Source organism: Castanea sativa, chromosome 3, assembly GCF_040712315.1.
Source record: "Castanea sativa cultivar Marrone di Chiusa Pesio chromosome 3, ASM4071231v1".
In the NCBI taxonomy this organism is placed as follows: domain Eukaryota; kingdom Viridiplantae; phylum Streptophyta; class Magnoliopsida; order Fagales; family Fagaceae; genus Castanea; species Castanea sativa.
This window is the reverse complement of record NC_134015.1, coordinates 40,386,280-40,409,373: the sequence shown is the minus strand read 5'-3', so window position 1 is coordinate 40,409,373 and position 23,094 is coordinate 40,386,280. Positions and strand designations below refer to the sequence as shown.

Below are 23,094 nucleotides of genomic sequence, written 5' to 3'. Positions count from 1 at the left end.
AAAAATCATCTACCCAAACCAATGTATAACTGTTAAGGTTTAAGCGACCGTTATGTGCCAATTACATCCTTTGTAGATCCATCCTAACCTCTAACCTCCTTCCCCTATTATCTAGCGGTCTCAGAGAAAACGACCCGATATGTAAGTGCTACGGGCGGGGTAGTAGGACTACAGTAAAATCATTATTTTCTAGAACAAGCTCTTATCCAAAATGCATCTAATGATATTTTATCTTCATAAAGTTTGACTTATTACATGGAATCAAATATCCAAATGCTCAATTTAATATGACAAATGTTAGTATTGTGATGAAATAATAATTGGCACTAGAGAGATGAGACACTTGTGATTGATCATGATGGACTAAAATTGCAAGAAAATTACATGACTGATACGTGCTGGATAGTGTAGCAGTTTCTTTTTAACGTTTAAAATCATCAAGAGTGGGAGGTGTTAGTTATGTAATTTCAAGATTCAAAAAAAAGTATTAACACCTAATAATAACACAACCAACAAGTGTTCTATTTGATCATGTAAGGTAGGTAACAAGACACGAACAAGTGTAATTAATTGTTAATAATCTTCAAAATTATGAGTATAAAGAGAGGTTCACATTCCAAGCAAACTGAGTTCCAACCATTTGTTTAAAAATTACAATTAAGGTAGGTTAATACATGAAATACAATGTTTTTATATTTGTTTAAAGCAATTAGCAATTAGCTTTAACTCCCCATCTCTCCCATCCCCTACACCTATCATAAGGGGAAAAAAATGTAAGTGCTAAACTAACCTATTCAAACCATAGAGTGATTGATTTGGAAAATTTGACCTTATTTTTTCAGGCCCATTAAATCATATTTTCTTCCAATAACAGTTATATGTTTCTAAACTAACACATGGTATCAGATATCTAAATACTTAACTTAATATGATGTATGTTAGTATTATAATGAAATGGCAATTGGCACCAGAGAAATGAGACACGTGTGATAGATCATGAAGGGCTAAAACTAGAACGTAACATGATTACCATGTGATGGATGAGGTAGCGGTTTTTCTTTAATGTTTAAGTGCAGACAGAGTGAGGGTATCAATTACAGTAATTTTGAGATTTAAAGAGAGTTAAAGCCTATCGACAACTTAATGAACAAGTGTCCTACAAGATCAAGTATGGTGCATCAAAATTAGCTGTCAATAAACGTTTCACAAAACAACTGACTACCATAACTCTCAATAAACGTTACACCTCCATTCATGCGTTTTAACGACTACCATAATTTCTGGATCCACTAAAGTGTATGGATGAATGGAAGCTACAATGACTAATGCTTTATTGTAAAGGAATCCTGTAACTAGCAATGACCTCACACAGATCAAGATGAAGAGTAGGTTTGGATCGAGCACTAGCATCCAATGTGCTAAAACACACCAAATACCAAAAAAGTGGCCTCCATCCGGTGTGCTACTTGTAAAGAAAAATTGCTTTAGCACTTGCTTGAGTAGCAACTACTACTAGTTTTTTACTCATTTCTCTCTCCTCTCTCTTGACTGATTTATATTATTTTTAATGGATTAAATGAAAAAAAAAGGATAAAATGTAGGATGAATTGTGAAATGGTGTGTTAAAAGTAGTAAAAGTTGTATTATGTGTTAAAAGTAGCATTTTTTAAAAGAGACCGGATGCTAATGCTATGTTAGCCATTTCTAAGAGGGGGCTATATTACATATTTACTATAAAATCACCTAATATCTTGAACTTTAACAAACGAAAAAGTTCAATGCAATTAAAATTAATAATATAAATTTCTCATTAATTTTGTATAATGTATAATAAATAAATAAAATATTATTGTACATTAAATGGAAATTACATTAAAAATAGGAATCTGCATAACCAAAAATAGAAGATGTACGTATAATGGAATAATTATCTCTATTCATATGTTTAATTATAAAACGAAAATAGAACCTCAAAACTGTAATTTACAATTGTATTTATGAAATTTCTTACTTAAACAATTCTATTTACACTTGTTGTGGAATTCATTTATCCTAGAAAGTAAATATTTTAAAAATTAATAATCTCATTGCCTATCTTCAAATCAAAACGCATATTAAAATTTAATTAAAAGATGACAAAGAAACTATTTCTTGCATCTCGATTGCCAAACAACACACACATATATATGATTTAGTGACTAAATGTTTTAGATCGTCATTGATGGAGGTTTTAAAGAAGGATATCATGATAGTTTAGAGGGTAGACGTCATGGGGTAATCAAAATTATGGAGTGGAGCGACGTGACTGTACGAGGAATGAAGATTATTAACTATTTTGGTGAAAGCAACTATATGATAACTATTTACATACTTGGAAAAGGAGAGATGCTATGTTGTATATAGGGGACACAAAGTATAGGGTTAATAGAGGAACTATTAGTTTGATGGTGAATGGTTTTAAAGATGTTCTTTATTTTAATATTGTTAGGGAGAGATAAGAGCTTGAGGAGATTCTAATTGAGAGGTTAATATAGCATACAAGGACACCAACAATTAACTCAAAAGTTCAAGTCTAGGAATTTGGATCTAACTATGTTATATTATCACTTAGTTCTTCTCATTATTATTCAATATGGAAATTCACACATAGTTGCATACAACCCAACAATTTTCCCTTAAATGTAAGTCATTGTCTCTTTGTGAGTTTTAAGACCTCTGTGGGTTACAAACAAGTCTTATTTTCTTTCCCTTGCTTATGGACTTTTCCCTTGACCAACATGTCATTTATGGGACTCTCATATGTCATCTATGGGAACTACATCTCAAATTTACACTTGTATTTCATGGGAGCCAACTCGCATATCTATGTCCATGTGAACCTCGCACACACATTCTTTCTAATATAGCACCATTAACAATAGCTTTTTGCTGAACATTTTTCAAGATAGTGGCAAAGCCACATTGAGCCCGATGAGGGCCTTGGCCCCCACAAAATTTTTGAAAAAAAAAAAGGATATATATATATATATATATATATATTTGGAATTATCCTAACTAATTTAAAACTTTTTAAAGAACCCTTATCATTTTGGCCCCCCATACCTGATAATATGCATATATAGATTTAAGAAAGTCTAAAAATAAATATAACTTTCACTTAAATAGAATACAATTCAATTAGTGATAAATATATATATATGTGTGTGTGTGTGTGTGTGTGTGTGTGTATACAATTCAATTAGTGATAAATATATATATATATATATATATATGTGTGTGTGTGTGTGTGTGTGTGTGTGTGTGTGTGTGTGAAAAAATTACAATAATTAGACATTTAGCATCTATAAATTGGAAGGTCAAAAGTTTTGTTGATTCGCCGCACCAACAAGTCCACCACACAATTGCAGAACATTTTGATCAGTGCTCACACAGGTGACTCTCTCTCTCTCACTCTCTCTATTTTCATTTGCCTTTCTTCTTCTTTTTTCTTTCCAATTCTTCTCTCCTTTAGGCTAAACTACTGCAGTTCTGTGATTTACAATGTAAACACTAACAAAGCTTCCATGTGTGAATAATAATGGCAAACTAGACAAGACAAACAAAGTTCCCCAAACTTGTTATTGAAAATCTCACCGCTGAATTACATGTTCTATATGTTCAAAACATTCATGCCAATTTTCATGTCAATTGGATGTTATTTACCATTCGATTCATAAACTCATTTTTTATGCATTATTTTAAACTACAAAAACTTGAATTTAAACAATTGACAGATGACATGACTATTGATTTTTTATTATCTTGAAATTTTGCAAGTATGGAGAATATATGAAGATAAGATAATCTAACGGTGGAATTGTCAAAATTCGCATCCAATTAAAAAATATTGAGTGGTGTAATATTACTTAAAGTTACACCAGGCGTAACTTGAACTTAGCCCTATGTATATTCATATGACATTATAAATGTACTTGATTAAAATATACTACTATATAACATTTAATTTATTGATAAAATAATATAACATATATTTAGTTGTTGTTTATTAGATTTTTTTTTGGGGCGAAATTTGAATGATTGTTTGTCTTTTATTTAGCAATCTTTAAATTATTAGTATTTTTTTAAATCTCAATCATTTTATTTAATGGGTGATAATTTATTTTGATAAATCTAGGTTCATAGGTAAGTTTAGGACTATTGACACATTCTTGAAATGTATATTGATTATTTAATTGTATTATACATTACTATTCTAGGTTTCATTCACACATGAAAAATTAGTTGTCTAATTTTATGTATGGCCCCCCCAAAGATAAATTCCTAACTCCGTCACTGTTTCAAGATCATCTCTGTGTGGGCGTTATGGGCTAGCCTTGTGTAATGCACATTTGTGTTGAATTTTATACCACTTATTGTAGAGAGATAATAGTTTCTAAATTCTAATTGAGTAGTTAATAGTTTAATATAATATATAGGGACATCACTTAATCCTATAAGTTTAGGAAAATTATGTTATATTAGTTACTTAATCTTGTCATTATTATTTAATGTTAGACTTCGCTCACACTTGCCTACCATATTATTTTTTATCAAGATATAGACCACTTTCTAAAAAACGTCATACATGTATGAGATGCAATTTCCTTTAAGTTGTTATGTAAGTATGGTATTGTAGGATAAAACCAAAATTATGATTCTTAGATAATTTTTTAAGTGGCCTAATAGAAGAATTAGCAATGAACGGGTGCAGTGCCAATTGCCAACAAAGCCTTTGAATAATAATAATAATAATAATAATAATAATAACATTTTCTTTTTTTTGCCTGACATAACCGTATTAATTTTTTAAAAATTGGTAAAATGAAAAATTGCCTCTAAGGTTTGGTCTAGTGCCTACTGCTATTAAAACTTTTCAAAAATATTAAATATCCAATTTGCACCCTAAGTATAAATAACATTTAACATTGTTTGAAAATTCCCTGCTCCTCAAAGTCTTTTGCTTCATGCCAACAGCTAGGGCTGTCCACGGGTCGGTCCGGGTCGGGTTTGTGCCCAACCCGCAACCGACCCGATCAAATCGGGTGGAGAATTTTCAGACCCGTCGCCGACCGCGAACAGCCACCGGTCGGGTCGGATCGGGCGGCGGACGGGCGGCGGTCGGCTTTGATTTCGACCGAAATACACAGATTAAACACTAAAGTTTGATTCCTGAAGAACAAAATCAACAGAGTTACAACCCAAAGAGCAGATCTACAAACCCAAACAACAGATCCACAAATCCAAAGAACAAAAACCCAAAAAACATCTACAAATCCAAAGAACAAATTACAAAACCCAGAGAACAGATCCACAAATCCACAGCAAAACGAACCTAAGAGATGAAACAAGCTGGGACGTTGTGGACGAAGAGCGGAGGTCGACGACGAAGAGCGGAGGTCGACGACGAAGAGCGGAGGTCGACGACGAAGAGCGGAGGTTGACGACGAAGAGCGCTGATCGACGATGGAGAGGCATTGGTCGACGATGGAGAGGAATAGATCGAAGACGAGTCATATTGGCGAAGGGTAGCAGAGATTGTGAGAGGAAGAGCTGAGTCTGAGAGTGAGAACTGAAGATTTCAGACCTTTAAACATAGATATGGCGGTCGGGTCGGGTGGCTCGGGTATTGGAGGAAGAGACCCGCACCCGAACCGCCAGAATCGGTTTTGTAAAGTGAGGACCCGCTGCCGACCGCCGGAGTAGTCGGATCGGGCGGCGGACGGTTCGGGTCCGGTCGGTTTGGCCGGATGGGTCGGTCTTGCGGGTTGTCTGGACAGCCCTACCAACAGCTTTGGTGTTAAGTAACATTTTTTCATAGGGAGCAAATTGAATATTATTAAAATATCTTGGTAGTATTCGGTATTAGCCCAAAGGCCCCAAACCATATGAGATGTTTTTTTGTAGTTTATCCCCCATTTTTAATTTTTTTATTATAGTCCATTCTACCCATTAATAGAAACAATCCATATTTAGAAAAGCAATACTGCAAGCACAATATTTTGTACGAGGTCATAGTCTTGAAATCTCTAACAAGTATCTTAGAGCTACCTTTAAGGTATCCCTCTCTATAATTATATGGTGTGTGCGGGATGAGTGATTACACATAATCAGAGAAAGGGCTTTGGAAACCTTCGTTAGCCAAAAAAAATCCAAAATTATGAAACCCTTTCAATTTTAAACGTTTTAGTCAATTATGTTATTTGGAGTAGAAAAATATTGGATACTATTGATAAATTTTGTTTCAACTTTCACCTTAGTGATCAATTTTTTATTTTTTTTCTAATTAATTTCTCATTGAAAGTGAAACTTTCTCTCTATCATCCTTGTTCAATGGCTACCAAATTGATTTATGAAAAAAGTCAAATGTTTTTTTTAGAAGAATGAAAAAAGTCCAATGTAGAGTTTAATAAATTATTTCCCACTTTTATATTATTGTCCAAAATAATGGAAATGAATAATGAAGATGGGTAAAGATCTTACATTAATACAATTTCAAAAGTTTGAGACTTTAATTAACATGGTTAAAAACCAAATCTAAAAAGATTATATAAATTATATACATTTTTATATAATATTATTCTCCCATTTTAGGACATAATTTTTTCCTCTATATAATTAGTTAGCATAATGCATGAGAAATTTTAGTAAAATATTATTATTTTTTCTATTTATTTGCAGTCTAAATATGAAATTTGATAATTATGGTAGTTATTAATAAGTATTTTTTATGATTGTGTTTGTATTTCCATTAAATATGAATTTTGATAATTATGGTAGTTATTTATAGGTGTATTTATTAGGATTGTGCTTTTATATTGAAATATTAAATTTTACAGTTATAATAATGATAATAGGTGCTTGTATATAGAAATATCTATTCCATTATTTAAAGCAAATATGATGTGTCAAGATTCTAATTGAGGGTGTAAATATAAAATAAAATTTCCAATTCAATTATATATGTGTGTGTGTGTGTGTGTGTGTGTGTGTGTGTGTGTGTGTGTGTGTGTGAGAGAGAGAGAGAGAGAGAGAGAGAGAGAGAGAGAGAGGATTTATAAAATTGTGAAGTTTTATAAGCTTATGTGATAAAATATCATGACGTTAGCCAAAAAGTCAATTTTTTTTTCAGGAATATAAATATGAAATGTGATCATTATGGTAGTCATTAATAAATATTTATTATGATTGTATCATATATGAAATATGAAATATTATAATTATGATAATTATCAATTAGCATTTATTGTTTGTTGTGTTTTATATAGATTTTTTTTTTTTTTTTTGGTAAACAAAAATGGGGGTGTTTATGGTTGTATTAAACCCCCGGACAGGGCGCCGCGCGCCATACATATTCGTAAGCATCGCGTGTGAGAGTCACCTCATTGCTGAGAACACCCCTCACTAAGGATGTCCATCAACGAAAGGCCGTTGGCAGGACTCGAACCCAAGCCTGACAAGCAGGGAAGCGAAATCCTAACCAACTCAGCCAACCCCCCGTTGGTGTGTTTTATATAGATTTATTACTTATACAATTATGATCAATATTAATAGGTATTTATTAGGATTGTGTCTGTATATGAAATATCTTATATGAAATTTGATCATTATAGCAATTATTAATATGTATTTATTACAATTTTGTTTTCATGTGAAACTATTAAATACATAAATGGTAATTGTAACAGGAATTTAATACGGTTGTGGTTGAATAGGTATATATAGCATCTATTCATTTATTTATGGACAAAATTTGTCTACAAATTTTGTTGTAACTTAAAATTACAACTTTACTTAATATTTTTTTAGTAAAGCTACAGACAAATTATTTTACAATATTTTTACAAACTATTGATGTGACAAATTTTTATTAGTTCTAATATGGGTTCACCACTAACATCACATTTATGTTTACCAATAGTTATTTGAAAATTACTAAAGTCACATCAGCAGTTTGTAAATTAGTTTGCATCTGTAACATTACTCTTATTTTTTATTGAATGTGAATTTTGACAAATTTACTATTGAGTTACATTTTCTTCTTATTAACCTTCATGATTGCAAAAATTTTAAAAGATCAAAGATCAATAGCTATGTCATCAATCAAATATTTAAATTTCAAGATTTTGTAATTTAAAATTATGCATAAAAAAAATAAACTTATGGATTGAATAATAAATAACATCCGATTGACATGAAATTTAACATGTGCATTAAAAACATGCAATCTAACGGTTAAATTTTTAAAATATGTAGTCATGTTAATTTTTTTAGTAGAAATTGTAACTTTTGGTTACAATCAATTTTATAGCAAAACTTTGTCTTTTATTTTGTATCTGTAACATTACTCTTATTTTTTATTGAATGTGAATTTTGACAAATTTACTATTGACTTACATTTTCTTCTTATTAACCTTCATGATTGCAAAAATTTTAAAAGATCAAAGATCAATAGCTATGTCATCAATCAAATATTTAAATTTCAAGTTTTTGTAATTTAAAATTATGCATAAAAAAAATAAACTTATGGATTGAATAATAAATAACATCCGATTGACATGAAATTTAATATGTGCATTAAGAACATGCAATCTAACGGTTAAATTTTCAAAATATGTAGTCATGTTAATTTTTTTAATAGAAATTGTAACTTTTGGTTACAATCAATTTTATAGCAAAACTTTATCTTTTATTTATAGAGAAATTTACAAAATGTTCCAGAATTACAATAAACACGTGTACTTATTTCTTTCATATGAATAGGAAAAAATATGTACTTTGAGAGTACTTAATATTTACTCTATAAATAGTAGGTTGTACTATGAATTTAATTAGTGGAACCTACTATTGTGTGAAATGAGGAAATGTGCATTTATTATAATTAGAATATTTCATAATTATGGTAGTAATTAATAAGTATGTATTATAATTTTGTTTTCATATGGAACTAATAAATATATAATTATGGTAAATAATAGGTATTTATTATACTTGTGTTTGTATATGAAAGTGTGGGAAGGGTAAGATCCAAGTACTAAACAAAGCCCATGGGCTTAGTCCGAGGAGGTGTAAGGGCCCATCCCCGTGTTAGTGCTGACTCGGCTCATAGATGAAAGTCCAAGAATAAAGAACAAAGATGCCGACTGCCCAAGGCGCCCGAGAAGGGAGTGTTTTTAAGGAGACATTGAGTAGGCCACATTGGACCAAAAGACAAAGTACTGAGGAAGATGGTAGACATGTGTAAGCAAAGAAGAGGAGAAATATCCAAATAAAGTACCAATCACCTACACATTCAATGCACTGCACCAACTCAACTGGCCATATTAATGGTGGAATGACCCTTGAATAGTGTTCTCACAGTTTGGAGCACCTTCTACCACCTTCAGTAGAACCTTGATGAGACAAGTATCCAAAGAAGGATTAGTGGCTTTACAAGTGGAGGGCTAAGATGCAATTCAGTTGGGTATATAAAGAGAGGAAACCTCTCCAGAGGGGGGGATGAAAAATTGAAAAGAGAAACTTACTCTGTGCAAAAATATCTTGTAATCGAGACTCAAATATCATATAAACTGTTAATCCTCAGTCTAACCCAAGGAAGTTTAAATCCAATAATCTACTTCTTTCTTGTAATTTGCATGATGTTTTTCCATTCACTTAATATATAAACCACTTGAATGTATCAAGGTTGACCTCAGACACCTACTCTCTAACAAATTAATTGTATAGGGCTGTCATACATGAGCTCTTTGCTCTTGGAATACTAAGTCCGATTACGCTCGCTTATAGAGAGTATATATGATATTATTTAAAGAAAATATATTGTTGCAAGATTCTAATTGAGGGTTTAAGTATAAAATAAATGTGAAACTCAATTAAAAATTATATTAAAATATTGATGTGTAAAATTATGAGTCTTCAAAGGTTTATGTGGCATCTTATGATGAGGTCAACCAAAAATTATATGTCATCGGTTTCATGTATATTATTATTGATTATAGAAAAATACATATTAGATTATATGGATAAATTATTGATTTCTCACCATTTCTTTTTTAACTTATTGAGTTTGTAAGTTTTATTATCTTTTAAAAAAAAAGGACTGGGTAATTTTTATTTATTTCTTTTCAAGTGCACTGATCATAGATGTCACTTTATTCATTTTTTTTAATAGATATGAGATTTTTTTGAGTAAAATGAATATGAGATATCATTACACATATTGTAGGCAAAAATGAAAAATACACTGTAAGGTCACAATTTGAGTCCGAACCACACCGTACTAAGGGAATAGGCCCAAAAAGCCCAATACAATGAAATTTATAGAGAGTGGGCTTGAAACCTAGGTTTTATGGATGTTGGATAACGAAAATGATGGGCTAGATCCCCAATTCATATTCAACAAACTGTTTATATAAGAGAAATTCTCATTGGACATATGCCGAGGACAGTTTATATTGTTTTCCCTTGTTCTAAAGATAGATTCCAATTGAGGGTGGTGTGTACAGTATTTTTCTCTTTCTCTTCCGATTTCCCCAATTGAATACCTTTCTCCTCCTTTAATATCATCATTTTCTCCTTTCCTCCATCCTCCACATATGGATTAGATCACTGATGCAGATACTTGTCCCATCCACCACCCTCTTGAAGTCTTCCAACAATAGTTGTAAGGCTGATCACCACTGTTCAGATGTCATTTCCTCATTAATGCGGCCAGAGGAGTAGGTGAAGAGTCTTTGATGCGGTGGTAGCAGCTTTTTCTAAGATATTTCTCATTCGTTCTTCCTCTCTATGCCCTTGTGGAACGCATCTTCATTCACCAGACCTACTAGAATCTCCTTCTAAACATCATGGCGTTTCATATGATCTTCACTTCATTTAGCCAAGGAGTTGCCCCTCCTCGGATTATTTCCATCAGCCTATTTCGCAACAGTTTGCTTGTGGGCTTTTAAGTTAGGTACCTTTACTACCACTAAACCCTCCTCAGACAAGTTAATACCTTCGGATCAAGGCCAAGGCCCAAAAACATGCCCTGGTCCCTTTGTCCTTACATACACTTTTTAAATTAATTTGACCAAAATTAATTTTACGCCTTTAATTTTACATTTGTTTGATTAAGTTCTCTATATTTTAAAATTATTCAATTCATTGGGTTAAATGGGGTGATATGTGTGATCCAAAAACGGAAGGAGGGATGGGTTTTAAGGAGTTGTCGCCTTTCAATGAAGCGTTATTAGACAAACAAACATGGAGGTTGTTGGATAACAAAAATTCTTTGTTCTATAGAATTTTTAAATCAAGGTTCTTTCTCAATTGTTCAATTATGGAAGCTTAAGAAGGTCATGGTGGTTCTTATGCATGGAAGAGCATTTTAAAGGCCAGGGTGTTATTAAACCAGGAGCGAAATGGAGGGTGGAGAATGGAGAATCTATCAAAATTTATTGCTAAAATTGGCTGCCTACTACAACTCTTTCTGGTGTACACGATCCTCTATTGAAGTTCCAAAATGCAACTGTAAGTTCTCTAATTAATATCACCATACTCGAACATGGGATTTGCCTTTATTATCCATTGCTCTTAGTCCCACTAAAGTTGATCTGGTTCAAAAAATCACCCTAAGCGACAGTCAAATGATGTTCTTTTTTGGCCATTCGTGCAATCTGACAACTACTCTGTCAAGTCGAGGTACTATTTCCTCAAGTCTGAAATACGTTCCACCTACACACATGCTCAAGCCCCACCTGATCATCCTAAGCCATCGTGGAAACAGATTTGGAAGCCTCATGTGCCGAATAAAATAAAAAAACTTTTTATGGAGAGTAACCCATAATGCACTGCCAACAAACTTAGAACTGGTTCGACGATGCGTTATCACCGATCCAACTTGTTCTCTTTGCTCTAGCCATTGTGAATATGTATTGCATTCCCTATCGTCTTGTCTGAGTCCGTCACAAGTCTGGGAAGAAGACCCACAATGGAATTTCAAACAAACTTCAAGGTACTCTGACTTTGCACAGCTTCTTTGCGCTGTATTGGAATCAACTTGCAACGTCGAACTATTCGCAACGATTACGGGGAGAATTTGGTTTAGATGAAACAAAATCAGATTCTCTCCACCGGGTCTTCCTCTAGATCAGGTCATGCAGAATATTGTTACATCTTTCTTGGAGTTTTGGACAGCATAACCTCTAATTGCGCCAAGGGTAGTCAGGGCGAGATCCAAGTGGTTAGTGCCTTCAAGTGATAGTTTCAAAATAAATTTTGATGGGGCAGTTTTTAAGGAGGATGATAGGGTAGGGATTGGTGTTATTTAGGGATGGTAATTTATATCCGACCCGCGGATACTCGGCCCGGCCTGATCCTAAAGGGTCAGATTTTACCCGGCCCAATAAATTATAGGGTCGAGTATGGGTTAAAAAAAAAAAAAAAACCCAAAGTGGGTTCGGGTTTTTGCAAAAACCAGGCCCGAACCTGGACCCTGGACTCGATCTGTTTATATATATAAGTTAAAAATACTAAAATACCCATATATATATATTTAAGTTAAAAAAAAAAAAAACCTTAACCCCATATTCCCATTTCTCTTTCTCTTTCTCTTTCTCCCACTTTCACTTTCAGCTGCTTCTCTTTCTCCTCTCCCACACTCACTCGGTCACTCCCTCTCACTCACCCCTAACCTCCGATCTGTCACCACCGGCCTGATTAGCCTGAAGCCCTTCACTGCCGGCCGTCATTTGCACCTCCAGTCGCCTCACTTCCTCCATGTGTCTCCACCGGACCACCTCATTTTTTTTTTGTGTTCATTTCGTCTCAATCATGTGAGTTGCTTGTGATTGTGTTATAATTTGTGTTTGTGTTTGTGATTTTGAAAGGGAAAGTCATAAATCATAAATCATAAATTTTTGTGTTTATGTTTGTGTTTGTGATTTTGAATGGGAAAATCATAAATTTGTGTTTGTGTTTGTGTTTGTGTTTGTGATTTTGAATGGGAAAATTATAAATTTGAAGTTTTTGTGTTTGTGTTTGTTTTTGTGATTTTGAAAGGGAAAATTATAAATCTTTGGTCATTATTCATCCATGACTTCCTTGTGGTTCTTTTTATTTTCAAATTTTCAATTTCATTCTTTGATTTTCTCTGCTGATCCTCAAATCTTTATTATTTTTCAAAAAATTTTGTATGTGGGTATTTCATTCTTTGCTGTCTTTGATTTTCTCTACCTAAGTATACTCCTGCGAGTATAAAAAAAAAAAATATTATGTTTGCCCAGATTCAAGGCTTGAATCTGGGCAAACATGTTCTCAAAAATAAAGAATTTGGCAAACACATTTTCAAAAATAATGAATCTGGGCAAACGTTTTTTTTTTTTTTAAAATTATTGGGTCACGGTATAGGCTTCAGGCTTTTTTTTTTTTTTTGGGATTGAGCCACGGTTTGGGCTCAAATAGTGGCATGGTTGGCAGGGCCTGCGGGTGCCAGACGGGCAGGGTTTGGAGTTAAGAAAAAAATTCGTTCAATAAACGGGCCAGGTTCGAGTTTCCTGGGCAAACCCGCGGGTTGGGCCCGGGTATGAAAAAACCTGGCTCAAACCCGACCCATTGCCATTCCTAGTGTTATTATTTGAGATTGTTACTGATTGGTAATGGCTTCCATGTCTCAAATAATTCCTCTCCCTCTAACTGTTGTGGTACTTGAAACTATAGCAGTGATAAAAGCACTTGAACTTGCTATAGAGTTGGGGCTAGCTTAGTTGTTCTTGAGGGTGATTTAGAGATACTTATGAATGTGTTGAAAGATGATTTGCTATCGTTAGCTTCTTTTGGTCTTTTGATCCAAGATATTAAAGCTTATGCTGAATTTTTTCAATGTATTAGTTCTTCTCATGTTTATAGGGAGAGTAATATTATGACACATAATTTAGCTAAACATGCATATTATGTCACTGATTTATCAATGTAGATGTAAAATGTCTCATCCTACACATTTGCTACTTTTCAAGCAAATTTGCCTTTTACTGAATAAAATTTCTAGTTTCTTCCTTAAAAAAAAAAAAAAAAACAAAAAAGAGTCTTGCCTGCATGTATTCCATTAATTACCTATTAAAAAAAGACATTATCGATTCTTGAAAAAAACAGTCCTGTAAAATACACATTTGTCCGGAGAATTTTTCTTTTTTTCTTTCCCTAGTACTTAATTGAGACGGCGTAACTTACGTTTTGGTAACTTTAGTCAACCGTGTAAAAGTTGTACTCCGTATAAGAATTGCAGACACTTGAACTGTCTGTAATCTAAAACCTTACGGCAAAAATCAGAGACGTGATCTTCCGTAGCCGTACTGGGATTAAAATGAAATCAACCAATGGTGGGGTCTCCTATTTTGTTTATTTATTTATTTTTCGTCCTACACTCATACCTTTAAAGCCACCATTTTCCAGTCAAGCATAGATCTTAGAGACCCTACTGAAATAGCCGATTTGTACACAGTAAAGAAAAGTTCGGCTTCTAAATCTATTCACTTTGCAGACCAATTTTACATTGGGAGGAAGTAAAGTGAGGAGTGAGGACCTACACAAAGCGTAAAGATCAATCATACTCATTCCAATCTATCTTTATTTCAGTTCTTGAACTTGGACTAAGAATAAAAACCCACTTATTGTCTCGGTTACTCCATCTACTTGCTTTGAGATTTGTAACATTTCTAACTTATATCTTGCTTGTATATCAAATGAGTAGAACTTCAAAAAGAATTTACATTTTTTTTTTTGGTTTTGGTTTTTTTGTTTTTGATGGGTAAATTACGTAATAAAGTACTATACAAAATCCTCCAACTTAATAAGAACATATTTTTCTAACTGCAGTACATGCTTTCTCTATTTTCATATCATGTATTGTCTTAATCTATCTCTTATTTGTTCCTCATGCACGCATTCTTTTCAGAATTTGCAATCTTTTCTCTTTTCAAATGTATGAGAGCTTTCATTTTAGTTACCTAACTTTACTTTTATTTAATTGAATACTCTAAGTTTCAAATTTATTAAATTTGGATTTTTTGTCTAATTCCATTAATCATTTGTTGTTTTGGCTAAAATACAAATTGCACCCTCTAAATTTGATTGAAATTCATTTCAATCCTTTTGTTTTTTGTTTTTTTTTTCAATTGAGTCTTTTAAGTTTTAAATTTATTCAATTTAGACCTCCTATCCAATTTCATTTAAAAAATTGCCATTAAAAAAATATTTTTCTCACTTGAAAAAATTTTATAAAATCAAGAAAAATATTTTATAGATTTTTTATGTAATAATATTTTTTCAAAATTCTTTTCATTAGTCAATTCCATACTTATGAGTAAATTGAACTTGACTTGTTGTTACCGACAAGAAAGGACTAAATTTTTTTCTTTCTTTCCTATATATGCTCTAAATATATACGTAATTTTTGTCACCACTAATTTTCATAGTAGATTTTAATCATTGGGATTTTATCGCAAAGGAAGACCAATTTTATGTTGGTGGGTTTCCACTTTCCCAACTCTCAACTTTCCACCCTATCAACCCGCACTTCGGGCTCTTCACACTTCTTTGTCTAGCATTAAGCCAACCTGTTAATCAAAATCACCTACGAAAGGGCAAAGCTCCACTAATTGTAGACTTGTAGTTGTTACAAGTTACAAAGTAACAAAAAAATTTCGTACCAAAGAAAATCATAATTTTAACCGTAATTGTATATGCGTTAATGGTGAGTAATAAAAAAAAAAAAAAATATGTTCACAATATTTTTATAACAAATTCTAAGTAGCAGGTTGTTATTGGTTGTTATTATTGGGACAAAAAAGTAATCTTCGTATTAGGTTCAAATTTAAACCAAAAACAACTAACTACTTGTGATTTGTTGTGAAAATATTGTAAAAATATTATAAATCTAATATTTTTTTAAAAAATAATAAATTTATATAAAAATGACAAATAATTAATCACAATCCCCAATGCAAAATAATTATGGTAAAAGATGTTTTTTTTTTTTGGGTTGAAACAATGGTAAAAGATGTTATAATTCCGGTAAAAGTTATTATAATTTTTTTTTTTTTAAAGTGGGAATTGAATTACTTGAGAGCATTTCATTGGTCAAAGTATCGCCCCTCTTATTTGAATATTTTCATTGACCAAGTCATTTTTGCACTGTGAATTGTTATCCACGGTTGGAAAATTTTGCATAGAATTTCTAGATAGCAGCATATAGGTTGTTGGTCGCGTAAGTAACGCGAAAATATCGGCCTGCTGTCACGTCGCCGTAAATTTAACAATTCCCGTCACGTCAAACAGTGACGTGAATGATAGTAAAATCTCAGCTTCATATAAATATAAATATATATTATTTTTTGTTTTTTTTTGATAAACATATATTATTTTTTGTCACAAATAAATGATAACATTCGACAAAATTAACATTTTTTAAGGAACCAATTCTCACCTCACTATTCTGTGAGGCTGAAACCCGTCACTGACGATTCTTGCCAGTTTTTTGGTTTTTTTTTTTTTGAATGAGTTACTTTCATTTTTGCAAATAAAAGGAGATAAGTTTACAATTAGTAGTATATAGTTTCTACAAAAAAAAGTAGTAAATAGTTACATATATATATATGACAAGTTGCAACCTTAAAGCTCAATAAAGTGGTTGTATAAGAGACTTGGAGTTCAATTCTCGCTTACACAAAAAACTGGTTGGTGTCTTGGTCTGATGGTAAAGAGCTACATCAAGAGCGGACGTCATAAGTTGAAACTCTCTAAAAAAAAAAAAACCTCAACAAAGTGAAAATAAAATAAAATAGTCTGTCTATTACACAAACTTTACGTGCTCTAATATTATTCATGACCATTTTAATCAGTCTCTGACTTGATTTAGCCATGGTTCTAATTTTTCTTCATAGTCATACACGGTACAATTAAGCAAGCTTGTTCTAATGGATTCTTGCAGCATTTTTTCCTCACTAAGCAATTCTAAGCAGCATTTTTGTTTGACTTTAGGTGGAAATTAATAAAGACATCCCCATTTTTTTCTTTAATAATCAATGAATTATATCAATATATTATCATTCCCGTGAATCTAGATGTATATATATAAAGAGAGACAAAGAGTTTTATAGGTGGTGGTTGTGTATAATTAAAAAAAAGGTCATATTTCAATGTAAATTTATAACAACAACAACAACAATAATAATAATATTAATAATAATAATAATATTCAATTTGCTGGATAATCAAATATTAAAATGAATTTTCCCAAAGAAAAATATTAAGAAGGTCGTCACTTACATGTACCATTCGTACACAATATATGTTTGAAGTCATGATTCAAGCCTTCAAGGTACACAAATTATTATTAGTCATTGTGAATTCCTTTTCATGTGTCTCAGCAAGAAATTATGGTCCAAATTACAGAATATTCAAAAGAATTTAATCTAGAGGAATTATGAAAAACCGTAGTGGAGTAGTGCATCTTACTTTTTTTTTTTTTCAATTCAATTCAGCTGACTTTGTTTGTATAGATATATAGCACTACGTGAGAGTGGAGGTGACTCTATTTATATTCTATTCTTAATGACTATATGTATCATATGAACGCTGTGGGTAAGAATATCATTCACACTTTTATATATAGAATTTAAATTTAAATTTAGATTAGTTCTTTTTTTCTTTTTGAGAATCAAATTTAGACTAGTTCTAAACCTATAAATTATTCCAAATTTCTTTACTGACGTGCTAAACTACGAATCATTAATCATTATTTTCGTATGAATTTATTTATTTATTTATTTTTATCATGTTTTATAAAGTTAGGAGTTGTGAAAAATATTGTGTAATATATACTTTTTCTTAAATTTAATGGGAAAAGGCAGTGTGATTAGATTTAATAGAGCAGAGAAGCAGAGCAAGTAGTGAAGGGGACAAAGAAAGTTGAGGAGTGACGTGGATATCAAGAAGTGATGTAGACCAGTCATGTCATAGTAAGTCGGTCCCAGGTGTGCCCTTGAGGGCTCCTTCTGGAAGTGAAGAAGAAACATATTTAAGGAGTGAGTAAAAGAAGAATACAAAATAGGGTAGGGCGCGCGGGACCCATTTATTTTGCTTTGTAAAGGTGTAAGGGACCGTGTTCTTGTTGCCAACCTGCCAGAGCCTTGGATAGTTGAATTAGATGGCCCCCGCAATCACCGTAGCCGAATTTGGTTCCAGACTTTGGGCACCAAAAATTGCGTGCTTACTTCACTTGGGAAATATATGGTAAAATACCATTTGCTTCCCCACTGCATGTCAAAATTTATACAGGGACTTGCTGATTCTGATCGTGCCAATTGCAAGGAATTTGAAAACACGACAAAATTTGATTAGAAATGGTATGTTTGGTAGACTATAATAAGTATTGCAGTGTAATAATTATTTCTATGATTTAAACTATTTTGTAATTTAGTTATGTTTTTATTATCACTCATAATCAAATTTATAAATAGATTTTTAGTTATTTCATTACAGTACATTTTATATCTAGTAATATGGATTATTATTTGTGTCGTAATTTTCATACAGCATGACAAACATGTCATTAGTTGTATCTAACCAACAATAAGAAATAAATATGCTTGGTTGTATCTTTAAGCTACAATTAATTTTATGTAACCAAATTTTGTCCAATAGTAAATATCCAATAATAAATTTATATTTCAGTTCATGGGTATGAAAATTGGCATTTTGAAGTTTACAATTAGTAAAATTACTAAATAGTAATAGTTTTTTTTTTTTTTTCCAATGAAAGAGTGATCAGCCAGATCTTGTTATATAAGCTTCTTTTGATAACACATCCAGGGCATGGATCCCAAACGTTGTAAATTTTTTTTATAGATTAAAGTACAATTTTTACCATTTATGTTTGAGAGTGGGTTCAATTTATCCGTCTAATATGAAAGTTTTCATTTTCATCTCTCAAGTTAATAGAAGTTTTCAAAGTAAACATCTTGTCTAACTCCGTTAGTGATGTGGGGGCTATGTGTCAATGATTTTAAAACAACGTAATTTTGTTGTTGTAAACTACATGTTGAAGTTAACAAGGCTACAAACGACAGAAGTAAAAGAACCAAAAACGACAGAAGGAAAACAAGACTAAAGAAAGAAACGACAGAAGAAAGAAGTAAAGGGAAACGGAGCGTTTTGTTTAGTAAGCCCACACAAGTCACACGTGGGAAGGAAACACAGATTCAGTTACAAGGGAAGTCAGCTGTCAAGTTGCGGTTGGTTAGTTAGTTGTAAGTTAGTTATTTGCGCGCCTAGAGCTATGCTCTGTTTCTGGTTCTGGAATTGTATATAAGTATTGTTAGTGAGTAATTATTTCAGTTAGTTCATTTTGTAATATTGTAGCATCAAGTCTGTTAATAAGAGTTTGTTTTCAACCCTTTGTTATTTTACATGGTATCAGAGCAGATTTTCTCTCACTTTTTCGCTTGCCAAACAAAATTTTTTCTTTTGTTTTCTTCGCTTTCTTCGTTTACTTGATTTCACATGGCTTCAGACTCGTCAAGTGCACCTTCTTCTTCATCTGCACCAACTGCAAATGCAGCTATGGCAGATGAATCTGCCAATAACCCTTTTTTTTACCAGCGAATGAAAATCCTCGTCTAGTTCTCACATCACAACCTCTCATTGGTCCTGAGAATTACATGACTTGGGCGAGATCTGTGTTTTTGGCTTTGAGTTCCAGAAACAAGTTTGGATTTGTCAATGGTTCAATTTCAGAACCAGATCCAACTTCACCTTTGTTAAATTCTTGGAATAGGTGTAACACTACGATCCTTTCATGGCTGACTAATTCCCTCAGTCCTGATCTCAAGGCTAGTGTGATCTACATTAATTCTGCAAAAGATTTGTGGATTGATCTCAATAATAGGTTGTCTCAAGACAACACTCCACGATTGTTTGAGCTTCAAAAGGAAATTTCGCATTTGGTTCAGGGATCACTCTCAGTGAGTTCCTATTTCACCAAATTCAAAACTTTATGGGATGAATTTGTGAATAATCAGCCTTTCACAGTTTGCAATTGTCCATGCGTCTGTGGCTCCAAGACATCTCAGCTTGATGCCCAGCAAAAGGAGCAAGTGTTTCATTTTTTAATGGGCTTGAATGACAGCTATGGCACTTTGATTGGGCAAATCTTGCTAATCGAGCCTTTTCCTTCTCTTAGCAAGGTGTGTTCACTGATTTTGCAAGAAGAAAAGAGGAGAAGCATAGGCAACACTGTCAATGTAGTTCAACAAGTTCAGCAATTGGATCTTGTTGCTATGTATGCGAATGGTCCTAGAAATTTTCAAGGAAATCAAGGTCATGCTCGTAACAATGGAGGAAAAGGAGGCAATTATAAAAAGGAGAGACCAGTTTGTACTTATTGTGGTTTCACTGGTCACATTGCTGACAAATGCTACAAACTTCATGGATATCCCCTAGGGTATAAGCCAAAAGGTGGGGTCAAAGCCATGGCTAATCAGATTACAGGAGTTTTTGGTTGTGATGGTAATACTACTATCCAGTCTGGTGATGTTGGTCAGCCCAACATTGGTAACATTGGTTTTCATACTCCTTTTGGTGTTTCACAGTCAGGCCCTTGTGGTTTTGGTTTTCAGCTTTATCAACATACCTCTCATACCCAATGTCCAATATCTCAAGCTCAATGTGAACAGCTTCTCAATTTTTTGAAGGCACATAATGCATCTAGCTCAGGTTTTGGTACTCCAAATGGTACTGGTGCTCAGATTGCATCACAGGTTGCATCAGTCATGGCACCTGCACTTCCATCTTCTATAGCTACTTCCACTTCATCATCCTCTCCCAATTTCTCAGGTAATCCTTTTTGGATTCCTCCAAATCTGTCCCATTCTATATTTTCAACACAAGTCATTGATAGGCAGTGTTTTAAGTCTAATTCTTGGATCATTGACACTGGTGCCACTGATCACATGGTGCACTCAGTGTCTCAACTGACCACAATCACTTCTCTTGTTCATTCTTGTGTCTATTTGCCAAATGGGGAAAGAGCTGTTGTAACATACATTGGTACTGTGCAAATTTCTTCCACACTCACACTTACAAATGTCTTATGTGTTCCTTCTTTTAGCTTCAACCTTATTTCTGTTAGTAAACTTACTCAAACCAATAATTGTTGCCTTATTTTTCTTGGTGATTGGTGTTTCATCCAGAACCTTGCTCAATGGAGCATGATTGGTTTGGGTAAGGAAATCATTGGTTTGTACTTACTCCAAGCTGCTGTTCCATCTTCAAGTTCAGCAGCTCTTGCCACCAATGTCAATCCCATTTCTTCTTCAGATTTGTGGCACTCTAGATTAGGTCACCCTTCTTTGTCTAAACTTCAATTGATGAAGTCATTTATACATATTGATGTTCCTAATAAGACTTCTTGCTGTGATGTTTGTCATTTTGCAAAACAGAAAAGGCTATCTTTTCCTTCTAGTACTCATGTAACTTCTAATCCTTTTGAATTGCTTCATTGTAATCTATGGGTCCTTTTTCCACTGCTACTTTTGATGGTTACAAGTATTTTTTGACCATTGTGGATGACTACACTAGATGCACATGGGTTTATTTGCTTAAACACAAATCTGAAACTCAATCTTTATTTCCTAAGTTTGCAACCATGGTTTCTACTCAATTTAATTGCACAATCAAAACCATTAGAAGTGACAATGGTACAGAGTTTTTCTTAAAAGATTTTTTTCATTCTAATGGAATTTTGCATCAGCTTTCTTGTGTTGATACCCCTCAACAGAATGGCATTGCTAAGAGGAAGCATCAACACATTCTAAATGTGGCCAGGGTTTTGTTGTTTCAGTCTAAACTTCCTTTGTGTTTTTGGGGTGATTGCATCTTCACAGTAGTTCATCTCATCAACAAAATTCCTTCTAAATCTTTAGGTAATAAAAGTCCTTATGAAATGCCTTTTCATTCAGCCCCCCCTTACCATCATCTAAGGACTTTTGGTTGCTTGTGTTTCATCTCTACTTTGTCTCACAATAGGCACAAATTTGCACCTAGGGCTTGAAAATGTGTGTTTCTTGGCTATCCTCATGGCATTAAGGGTTACAAAGTTCTTGATCTTCAGTCTAATTCTGTCTATGTTTCTAGAGATATTGTTTTCTATGAAACTGTTTTTCCTTTTGCTGAGTATCCTCATCCTTCTACTTCATTTTTGGATAATTTTGTTTTTCCTCATGCTTCTGTTGATGGTCTTCAATCAGACCTTGTTTCATGCCCTTCTTCCACTCCTACACCTGACCTTAGTTCTCTTCCTCTTCTTATCACTGATCCTTCTCCTGACCTTGTTTCTGCAGAACCATTTTTTGTGGACTGCTCTTCTTCTGAGCCTATTCTTGTCCCAGATTCCATTGCTTCTCAGCCTCCTAATTCTCTTCCTTGTGATTCCAATTCCTTTATTCCTCTTAGAAGATCCTCTAGATCTCACAAACCTCCTTCTTACTTGTTTGATTACTCTTGTACTTTTGCCAGTATCAAACCTAGTTCTGGTTTGCCTTATGATCTTTCAAATCATTTGAGTTACTCTCATCTTGGCCCTACTTTTCATTCTTTTGTCATGGCTGTCTCCTCCACTCCATCAGAACCTGTCTCTTTTGACCAAGCAGTTTAATTTTCTGAGTGGAGAGCTGCCATGGACAAGGAAATAGAGGCTTTAGAAGTGAACAATACTTGGACATTAACCCCATTGCCTCCTGGTAAGTCTGCCATTGGTTGCAAGTGGGTTTATAGAGTTAAATACTTACCTGATGGTACTATTGAGAGGTATAAGGCTAGGCTTGTTGCAAAGGGGTTCACTTAGAAGCATGGCTTGGATTATTCATAAACTTTTTCCCCTGTTGCCAAATCAGTCTCAGTTAGGATTGTTTTGTCATTAGCTGCTGTGAAAGGTTGGTTCCTTCACCAAATGGATGTAAACAATGCTTTTCTTCATGGTGAACTGATTGAGGATGTCTACATGTGCTTACCACCTAGCTTTCA

The 23,094-nt window shown here is 33.3% G+C and overlaps 1 protein-coding gene across 1 annotated transcript; it reads left to right on the top strand.

Annotated features, from left to right (window-relative positions):
* The first annotated feature begins 19,733 nt into the window (after positions 1–19,733).
* On the top strand, positions 19,734–22,726 carry LOC142628948 (uncharacterized). The gene is made up of 3 exons (XM_075802969.1): positions 19,734–21,542; positions 21,824–21,898; positions 22,160–22,726. The coding sequence occupies exons 1-3, from the start codon at positions 19,734–19,736 to the stop codon at positions 22,724–22,726; spliced, it is 2,451 nt and encodes an 816-aa protein (XP_075659084.1).
* The last annotated feature ends 368 nt before the right edge of the window (positions 22,727–23,094 follow it).